The 10,758-nt window shown below is 38.3% G+C and overlaps 1 protein-coding gene across 4 annotated transcripts in view; it reads right to left on the minus strand.

Moving 5' to 3' along the window:
• Positions 1–8,245, minus strand: part of Znf711 (ZFX family zinc finger ZNF711) — a 28,880-nt gene extending 20,635 nt beyond the window's left edge. The window contains exons 1-4 of one of the 4 annotated variants that reach the window (XM_085684672.2): positions 8,104–8,245; positions 6,241–6,363; positions 5,207–5,351; positions 4,638–4,742 (exon numbers count right to left, since the gene is read on the minus strand). In XM_085684672.2, coding sequence (XP_085540798.1) covers positions 4,638–4,716 — 79 coding nt within the window. In that variant the 5' untranslated portion in view covers positions 4,717–4,742; positions 5,207–5,351; positions 6,241–6,363; positions 8,104–8,245. The remainder of the gene's footprint in view (positions 1–4,637; positions 4,743–5,206; positions 5,352–6,240; positions 6,364–8,103) is intronic. The other 3 variants (XM_085684671.2, XM_085684676.2, XM_085684675.2) reach the window with 3 other exon arrangements.
• Positions 8,246–10,758: the final 2,513 nt, after the last annotated feature.

Below are 10,758 nucleotides of genomic sequence, written 5' to 3' on the forward strand. Positions count from 1 at the left end.
ACCAAAATGAAGCTAAATATACTTGTTTACCCTGATTGTACTTCTTTAAACTGAACCAAAGATCTTAAAGAATCTAAACCAAGAACTAATGAGTACTGCAAAATAACGTCAAATTACTCAGACTAAAAAGATCCATAATTTTGCTTTCTTATCAGTTCATTTGTTACATTTCATTAAATTCAAAAATCAAATTCATTTACTCAGCTATAAATGAGCTGTACTTCCTTAAAAATGTCATTTATTCAGATACACATAGGTAATATTTATTATTTGCTAACAATGCATTAAGAAACCTTATACTATATATGTGTGTGAGAGACAGAGCATATACACACATACACATAAATCTCATTTAATCCTCAAAATAAGTGTGTTTTCTCCATTTTTATAAAAAAATATATTTTTTAAAAAAATGTATTTATTACTGCTGTGCATATAAAATACGGGTAGAACCCCAAAGGACAACTTTGTGGAGTTGCTTCTCTCCATTAACCTGTAATTATCAGGTTGTTGTTGAGCTTTCATGGTAAGTACTTCACCTGGTGAACCATCTCGCTAGCCACCCAAAATTATATTTTAGAGAGGTTAGCTGTAGTCATCCTTTGACTCAGGGTTGTAGTATTATTTTCTTCTTCTTCTATTCTCCTAAGAGGAAAAATTTTGTTTCTTATCCTAGATAAGTTTTAAAAGAGAGATTTATAAAATTAAGCAAATTGGACAATACTACAGTAACATTTTGAGAAGAATTAAAAGAGCTAGCACATAGAAACTCATTTAAATATTATTTTAAAATGTATTTAGTAGTACCTAATGGCATGAAGAATTTATCTTACTAGTTAAAAGTTACATATGATTCTTTCAGATGTGAATCAATGAGATAAACAAGCAACAACAAATGGTAAATTCTAACAACGTACTTTCCATTTTGTGAGGATTTTTTCAAATGTTATCTGGCACCACATTGGAGTGACAGCAAAAAAAATTCTTAGCAATCTGTCTTTGGCTAGTATCTAAGGCCATTTTGTTTTATAAGTTTCAAAGCAACACTTACCTTTCCAACACTAAAATCTTATTAAACTCAATGCCACTGACTGTAAGTTCAATCTCTGTACTCAAACATCAGCAAAAATATTCTATAACATAATATTATAAACTTTTAAATCTTAACAATCCTTCAAAAGAAATTGATTTATTAACTTGTAAATTAATTCTTTCAATTTTCTATACAATATTCATCTCATAGTCTCAAATGAGAACCTTACAGAATTTGGACACCTTGTGACACAAAGCTGTATAACTACAAAAAATTCAAAATCTACTTACTAAGGACAAATGGAAACATATTCTAGAACAGCACAATCACAAACCATAAATCAATAAATGAGTAGACATTACTCATATTAGCAACTCTTGATTTCACTATAATTAAGAATAACAGTATTATCACAATATAAAAATTCAGTAGGGACTGATTTACCCACTTCAATTTAAAAGATCATAAAAATGGAATTTAAAATGACTTATCATTTAAAAACACAACTAAGCAGTTGAATCATGAATAGGTATATAACAAAAAGCAGTAGCTCTCTAATTATTTTTTCTGGCATAGAAACATTTACTTCATTAGTTCACTTTAGAGAAGATTTAGATAACTATGACAATGCCAACTAAAATTGGAAGTAGTTCGCAAACCTTCCCATCTTCTCACTCCTTCCCAATACATGAAATGTATCAAATGAAAACATTTCTTCCACCTATAATGTGATCACCTATAATACATCATTTGGTAATAAGAGTTATGTGTTGATATGTGTAATAACATAAATAGCACATGAAAATGTGTTAAAGTAAAAGAAGCCACGCATTAAAGGCCATATATTACATGATTGTATTTATAGGAATTGTTCAAAATAGGTAAATCCATAAATTGAATTACTGGTTGTTAAGAACTGATGGAGAAAGAAGGGATAGGCAGTAACTGCTAACAAGTATGAGGAATTTTGCTTCATTTTTATATTTTTAAAATTTTGAGATAATTTTCAGTACAATATATATCTGAAAATTGGCTGGACTGGGCTGCAGTGGCGCACGCTTTTAATCCCAGCACTCGGGAGGCAAAGGCAGGCGGATCTCTGTGAGTTCAAGGCCAGCCTGGTCTACAAGAGCTAATTCCAGGACAGGCTCCAAAGCCACAAAGAAACCCTGTCTCAAAAAAACAATCAAACAAAAACAAAACAAAACAAAAACAAAACAAAAAACTGGCTGGTAATCAATGCAAAATTTTCAAAGTGTACTAAAATGCAGAATTATAAACTTTAAAATAGGGTCTGAAGAGATGGTTCAGCAGTTGAGAACGCCTGCTGCTCTTCCTTAAGGCCCCAGTTCAGTCCCAGCCCTCATCAGGTGGCTTAGAACTGCCTATAACAAAATTCCAAGGGATCTGATACCCTCTTCTGACTTTGACAGGTACCAACATGCATGTGGCAAACATGCATATACAATACATATAGATACAAATAAAAATAACTACTTTAAATATAAAATTTAAAAGGGGTTAATGGTATGACATATGAATTATTCTCAATGAAAAAGAAAAAAATGTATAAAAAGTAATTCAATATGTAGCTCCTATTTCCCAAGCAACTAAAAGTAAATAAAATACTACATAAAGGAAAAACTGAAGCTACTGAAGAGTTACAAAGTTGACATTAAAATAAAAATTTGTTTAGTATACTGAAATTCAAGTATCCCTCTAGTCTATAACCTAAATTGAAACATAAGTGGTTTTAGCATTTTAAAGTTTATAAACTCTCCAGACAAGTATTTTAAGGACTAAAAAATAAATCTGAATATTTAACCTTGTTTCCTTTCATCAATAGTTCTTCCTAGGTCACTTTTATCATTACTGTGATTTAAACATGAGAAGAGAATTTTAAAGATTCATTTTGGCTCACAGTTTCAGAGATTTCCGCCTGCTTCCATTGTTAAGGGACCGAAGTGAGAGAGGCTGAGCATGGGAGAATGGAGCATGGAGCAGGGAGCATGTAGTAGAGCTAACCTCATGGAGAAAAGGAAACACAAGGAGATTATGCCTGTGATAGCAGGCATTCTCCTATTTTATTGCATCTAGGTCCCTAGTCTGTTAGATGGTGATGCCTACTTATAAGGTAAGTGTAAAAAATACCCAAACATGAGCTTTAGTAACTATTTAAAATCCTCTCACACCAATCAAGTCACCAACCAAGATTAACTATTACAATTCTTGTACTTTTTTACCCATACCAAATCATTTCTAAGTCATTTATAAGCAAGAAAGCCCACTCATCTTTTAGAAAAATAAACTAATGACTTCTTTATATATCACCTTAACAATCATCTCAATCCTTACTAAATTCAACCTTGAGGTACCCAGATGTATTATCTGACAAATGTCAAAGAATCACAGAACTCAAGAGAACCTCAACCTCATTATAAAAGTGGATCAGTAATTCAGTTAAGTTCATAACTTAGATAACATCACTATCAAGACTAGAATACAGTTCCTCTAATCCTTAAAACTGAGATCTTTAAAATAGGGCAGCAAATGGCATATTAAACCACATTGAGAATAGTAGCAGCATTTTCTTAGGCAAGCAAAGTATCACTAGTTCTACTTGCCCATGGCTGCTTTCAACTCACTAATTCCACATGACCCTATAGGTTCTGTGTCTTTCTTACAACTGTTTATCATTTCTGTTTTCTACTTTAAATCCTATCTCATCTTCAACTCTTAAGATCCGATTCTTGTCTCTTTTAATTTGTACACCACTACCTCCTTTAACATTCAGACCAATCTTCCCAAAATTTAGTTTCTTTCTAGACAATCAATGTAGTCTTAACATATTCATCAAAATTATTGCTGTTTTAAAGCCACTGAAAAAATTGGGCATAGAAGTAAGGAATTTTTTATTAGGGCAAAAAAGGGAAAAGGTGGTGAGCTGTAAAAATTGTTCAGTGGTTAATTAAGAGTATTTGCTGCCCTCTTAGAGGACCTGCTTTCAGTCCCAAGCACCCATGTCAGACAGCTTACAGCCACCCATAACTCTGGCACCAAGAGAGCCAAAGCCTGCTTTAGGAGTCTGTTGTGGACACCTACACACACGTGGCACATATGTGCACACACACACAGACACGTGTGAATCTTTTTAAAAAGAAGTGTTATTTTGTTGGTGTACCTTTGAGGAAATGATATCTGAACATAATTATCAAATTTATGATTTACCTTTATCTCTTTACAATCATCTTAATTCTTTGTATTGCTAGAAGCCCATCCCTTTCTAGCTTCATGAACAATGCAACTTAAAGCACATTTTAGACAGGTGATTTAACATTTTCTACATCAGAAAACTATTATATACTATCACATGATACAAATAAACACTTATGCAGAGTTTGTCATTTCTTGTAAAATACTATCTTTATATCCCAAGCTTCTTACAAATTAAATGACCTATACTATTATACTATTTATATATGCCTTTATGAAAATTAGCTGTACAATTTTCCTAGTGAATATTTCAGTGTAGTTCTATTTCCTTGTTTATTTATAATATATTCTTACTTTATAATCATAAGATACAAAAAAGAAAATGCTTTACCAAAATCCTGCATAATCATGGTATGGGCCATCCTAGCATCTGAAGTATGCAATCCAAGACTTCCACCACCTGAATCCATACTTAGCAAAGTTCTTTCACAAATATCTGTAAAATAAATGGTTTGAAAAACAGTTTAAATACATTTACCTCCACATCAGTTGTTTTGAGAAAAATAGAAAATATGCCTTACAACCAGGTATGCAAGGTTCATTATAAAAGAAAAGAAAAACCCCAAATTGCTTAGTTGCTTTATGTGAGAACTATGCACAAAAGAGTTAAGTGGAAGTAAAGCCAAGCTAATGGAAAATGAGGTACAGTGATGGTGATGATCCAGAGGAACATGATAAAAAACAAGGAAAAGAACAAAACTGCAAGACTGAGGTCCAGTTAAAATATACGTAATAAAGAAAAAGAATAAGATGAGGACAGATCACTAGTTGGTATGTTTGTTTATACATTACTAGAGGACTCAGATGTCTAGTATTAGTGAATTTCATCCAGGAGCTCTCATCCATTTCTTCCAGACCCAGATCAGCCCTGCAGCGGAGCTCTGCAGATATTGTATTCACCTCTGGCTCTGGGGCTCTACTTATAATGCAAAATGTTCTATCACAAGTTTCCCCGGAGTTCTTTGAACCAGTAAGGACTTCTGGCCTCACTCTACTACAGTCTCTTGTCTCACAGTTTTGAGGAATCATGAAACATGACTGCTTCCTAAATATGATAAAGATAAAATCAATCACATACAAACATTTAGCATTGCTTCTTTCATTTGCTTGCAATTGTACAACTGATATTTTCCAGTAATGATTAATAAAACCATGCTATTCTATGAAAGTTTTTAGAGCAATAGCTCAACCTGTTTCATTCTCTGTATTAAGACAATCAGACATATTAGAACAGAAACCAGATGTTGCCACTCAGTATAATACTTATAATTGCATATGTGCATTGCCTCAGCAACAAAAAATTCTAACCAAACAACCAAAATTGTGTGAATTTTAAAAAGGTATTTGTTATTTTCACTCAGAAGTGTTTGTTAAATTGAGACACATCACATGAGGGCTATGTCCTTAATGAAAATTTTAGAATGATGCCACCCAAAGTAAGTACTGTGGTATGGCTAAGCATTTTCCCCTGCTGTGATGTTCTCTAACTACCCAACAGGCAGAAGAATTGTGAAGACAAATGCTATATTAAACGTCTGAGTTGTATACTTTCTACACAAAAATAATCTTTATCGGTGGCTAATTATTTCTGTGTATCAAAATAATTAGGTAAATCACGTAGGGACAAAAGTAGATATTTGAGAGGACTTTTTAGGTATATTTTGCCTTTCTTTCAAATTAGTATGTTTTTGTCTTGCTGTCATCCAAGATAAGGACAAAAGGCTAAACAAGTTCACCATAAATTACCTGTATATCCATACATTTAAATAAAAATGCCATAAGGATTTATTTTTGACACTTAAAAGTACTATGCGAACTTCAACTTTATCATTTGATTTCTTTATCATATAACTAATACAATAATTACAAATGTTATTCTATGGTTTTAAATTTTTGTAATTAGTAAAGAAAAGAATAAGTAATTTGCTAATCACCTTTGCACAAGTGAGTTGAAGAAACTGTAGATTTCCTTACAGACTGAAAAGTGAATTTTGCAAAATTTCTTTTTATTTTGGTCCTTCAAAACAATGCATTTTCTCTGGGGAAATGTTCTTTACCTATTATGAAAATACAAATTAGATGTGTCAAGACATTTTTAACCAAATCTCTCTTACACAACTTAAGAATGTTTTTCTCTACTCTTCAAACTTGTAAGGTGAGGTTGTGAAATCTCACCTGTTCAAATCTGTGTTTATCTAAAAAGCAGCCAGGACACCACCAGATCCCCCCCCCCAAAAAAAAAACAAAACCTACAGTATAAAAATATCACATTTAGAATTCGACTGCTTAAGGCAAAATCTTCTTTACTTCGGATTTTTAAAACACCTTCACTTGGAAAGTAAAGAACAACCAAGGGCAAGGTGTATTTTTGCCAAATTCATACAGAAAAATCTGCTCTAACACTCAATAAAGTGTGAAAATTACAACATACAGGGCAAATATGGGAAGTGCCACACTGTATAAATAGCACAGAGATAAAGTGCAATACTTTTTCACCTATAGGAAGTTTCAATAAGATCAATACTAAACAATGTAAGGGAAGAATGTATGGTGGTTAATAACCAATAGGCAGGTAAGCTGCTCAGTCTTCTCAAGAGTGTATGTACCACACAAGGTTATCGAACCGAGATCAACCAAGCAACTATGCTTCAAGTAAACATCCCTCTATCAATGCACGCGAAACAGAGAACACACACACACACACACAAAAATAAAATTTTACTCTCATCTGCCTCTTCTAAACAGCTCGTTCAGGGGCAAGCTGCTCCGTGATGTCAACAGGGCGAGGGACAGAAGAGAAATGGTAAGGCTGCTGAGCGAGAGAATGGGAAAGTAGTATTTGCAGAGATAGACAAAGGAGCCCTGGCAAGTAGCAATATTGCAGCTTTGGACGCAGCACTCTTCCCGCAGAAGTCTCCCTTTCCCACGACCGTGCCAAGTTTCAATCATTTCCAGCAGAAGGCACACACGTGCCCTCTCCGGTGTCGCCCAGCCGACTGATGTTCAAGCGAGCGAGAACAAGAGAGCCTTGGCAGCGGAGAGGCGAGAGCCGGCCGAGGAGGAGTCCCCCGCGTCGCCCTCCCTGCTCTCCCGCGGCGCAGCGGTCACCGGCGGGCGCTGCCCCCACCCCGCCGCCCGTCGCCCCTCGCTCCCGCGGCCCCGCCGTACGTGGGAGCCCGGAGCCAAGCAAAATGGTGGTGTTGGAGGCAGCGACGGCTGCGGCACACGGCATACGGCACCCCCCACCCAGCCAGGCTCTGACGGCTCCGGATCCCCGCTCCCTCCCTCCCACGCCCGGCCCCGGGCCACTTCCCTGGTCGTGCCCCGCTAGCCCTCGGGCGTGCCGAAAGCTCCTGGCAACCGCCGTCGTCGCCAGCGGGCAAGCCGGCGCGGCGACACGGGGCGCGGGAGAGGGAATCGTGGAGGGGGTCGTTGAGGGAAAATACCGAGGGGACGCCGCACTCTCCACCGTTTTGTTTTCCGCCATTTTCCTGTCACCCTAAACCACCGACGGCCAAAACGACGGCTCTCGCTCCCCCCGGGAGGCTTCGGTCTAGGAAAGGAGGGGGGTGCCCGGGGAGGAGACCCTCACTCCCCAACGTTTCTCCGACCTCCGATGGCGGCGGAGGAGGAAGCGGGGACTCCGGCAGCTGAGGGGAAAGCTCGGGGACTAGACGCCACTTCCATTGTTCCCTTCGCCCTCCCCGAGACGCTGGGTGGGAGCCTCTCCCCTCGCGGAGACACGCGGAGCGTGGCAGAGCCAACGCTCCCGAGTTTCTCCTCAGGAGTCTCCTTACCTGTCACCGCCGCCGCCACGGGACCGCCGCCGCCTTCGCCGCCGCTGCCGCCGCCGCCGCGGCCGCCAGTCAGACTGAGGCCGCGCTCGCCGCTGCCGCTGCCGCGGGGGGCGGCAGCTGTGGACCTGGAAGGTCCTAGCTTTCGGGTTTCCGAGGTTCCGCAGCCCGAGCCAATCACAAGCTACTCTGCGTCTGGGAGGCGCGCCGCCTTGTCCTGCTTTATAGCGCCGCTACATGCTGAGGTTGCATTACGTCACGCAACCCTTGCTGCAGGGTAGGGGGCCAAAGTGGGGAGGCGCGCACGCGCGCGCCGCGCCGCCCTCCCGCCCGCCCGCCCGCCCGTCGACCGCGGAGCCCGCGCTGGGTTTGTGCTCGGAGACCCCGCGGACTCGCCGCGAAGGCTGCACCGCCGCCTGGGGAGTCCGAGTGCGCAAGCTCGGATCTCGGGACCTCCCTGAGGAGTTTCCGTGGGAAGATTTTGTTTTCTAGGTTTCCCAAAGGAGGTGAAGAGGAGGGAAAAAGCAGAATGACCACTCGCTGAATGTCCAATAGATGGGACTTGCCATTTAAAAATCGTGTGTGTGTGTGTGTGTGTGTGTGTGTGTGTGTGTGTGTGTGTATGTGTGGTGTGGAAGTGTGTGGTGTGTGGAAGTGTGTGGTGTGTGGAAGTGTGTGGTGTGTGGACGTGTATATTCTACCCTGGAGGACCGGACAAATTAGGCAGACCACGGAGATAATGTCTCTCCAGCAATAAAACCTATATATGTTTTACATGTTTCCTCCATCCTCCCGCCCATCCTTTTATAATAAAGATAATTTGAGGAAGAAAGTAAAACGCTTTTAAAAAATTAAAAATGCAGTTTTAAAATGGAAGAAAAGGTAACAGGACAACTAAATGAAATGAACACCTAATAATTCCTGAATGTGACATTTCATTCTCCACTCCATCTTTTTCATAACGGAGATAATTTGAGGAAGAAGGTAAAATAAAATTTAAAAAAAATTAAAAAGACAGTTTTAAAAGGGGAGAAAGGGGGTAGACACAAAAACTAAATGAAATGAACACTAAATAATTCCTGAATGTGACATGTTTAGCTTCTGTCTGCAGAAAGGTGAAAAATTCGACTGGTATGCAAGAAAAAAGTGATGAAATGTGACAGAAAAGGAGATAGGAACCAGGCTGTAATTTTAACAAGTCTGTTATGAGAAAGAAGCCTTAATTGTAGGTTCATTCAGAATCTATAGCACCGTTTAAAGAGGGAGAAGACATGTTCCTTTGTGGGGGAGGAAAGGATAACACTTTATTGACTAAATAATCTGAATATTTAAAAACAAAGATGTTATTGTTCTAGATCATTTATCCAGGTATCTAGAACTATATACCTATAGAGATCTTTCTTAACGTCTGAAGTACCCCAAAAGGTACTAGGTAATAGATAATTTAGTTGTGAAAATAAATAGTAATAAATATTTTTGCGTGGTCACGGGAATCAACCCAGTACCTCACACACTCTGAAAAAGGACTTTACAGCTGAACTACATACCAAAACCAAGGAACTATTTCAGGGGGTGGGGTGTAAAGCCTGTGTCACAACTGCTCAACTCTCTTACTGTGGCCCAAAAGCAGCCATAACTTGTACACAGTGATCACGGTTGTTTTCTACTAGAAATTTATATACTTTGACATTTGAATTGTATTTCATTTAATGTGTTTTGAAATCATTCTTTTGGAGATTTCAAATATAAGTCCCCTATCAATTGCAGAATATATATAAAAGAAAATGGTACTTGTCTTGTGGTACATGGTTTGTTAATTTTTTTCCACTGTCATTTCTTTACACTTCTATTTTCTTTCCTAGATGAAGAAAGGTGTTTTTCTGAGTGTATACAGTGACATATTTCTGTGCTTAATACTTGGTCAAATGCTGCTTACTGCTTTCTTCCTGTGACAATTCCAACTGAATACTTAGAAGAAACTTGAAAAAGAAGGGTTTTTGTATGTTTGGTTGGTTTGGTTTGGTTTTTGTTTTGTTTTGTTTTGTTTTTCTGTGTGTACACAAGTGTGCGTGCATGTGTGTGTGTGTGTGTGTGTGTGTGTGTGTGTGTGTGTAGAAACAGAGTCAGTATAATGAATGGCAGCAGTGTAGTACATAATTTTGAAAAACCCAAAATTCATCCTTGCTTTTCTTTCCTTAAACATATGGCCAAGCAAAATGTCATGAGAATTCTACCTCCTTAACATCTGTAGAATACACCAAACTTGGACCATTTCTAACATCACCCTTTGTTTGTGTTTCTTCTTACTTACATTACTACAGCACTATGCTAAGAAACACTTTTGAGTCTCTTTCATCATGAAATCCCAAAATAGCACGTTTCCAAGCCAGAAAAGTTAGAATGGAATGGCGTTGCCACCTCCATTCTTCCTTCACTTGAATCTTCCAGCAAGCGAGACTGACCACTGTAATGCTCTTCTGACTCCATTCTCTTTCATACAACCCTATTTAATGAAAGAGAAAAAAACTCAATCTAATCAAATCAAAACAGAAAAGATACATATGTAAGGGATGAAATTGGCTACCATATGGAAGAAAAAATGAAGTGCAGGCTTTTATGATGCTTTAAATAAATAATAATAATAATAAATGTTATTTT

Source organism: Myodes glareolus, chromosome X, assembly GCF_982192425.1.
Source record: "Myodes glareolus chromosome X, mMyoGla1.1, whole genome shotgun sequence".
Taxonomy (NCBI): Eukaryota; Metazoa; Chordata; class Mammalia; order Rodentia; family Cricetidae; genus Myodes; species Myodes glareolus.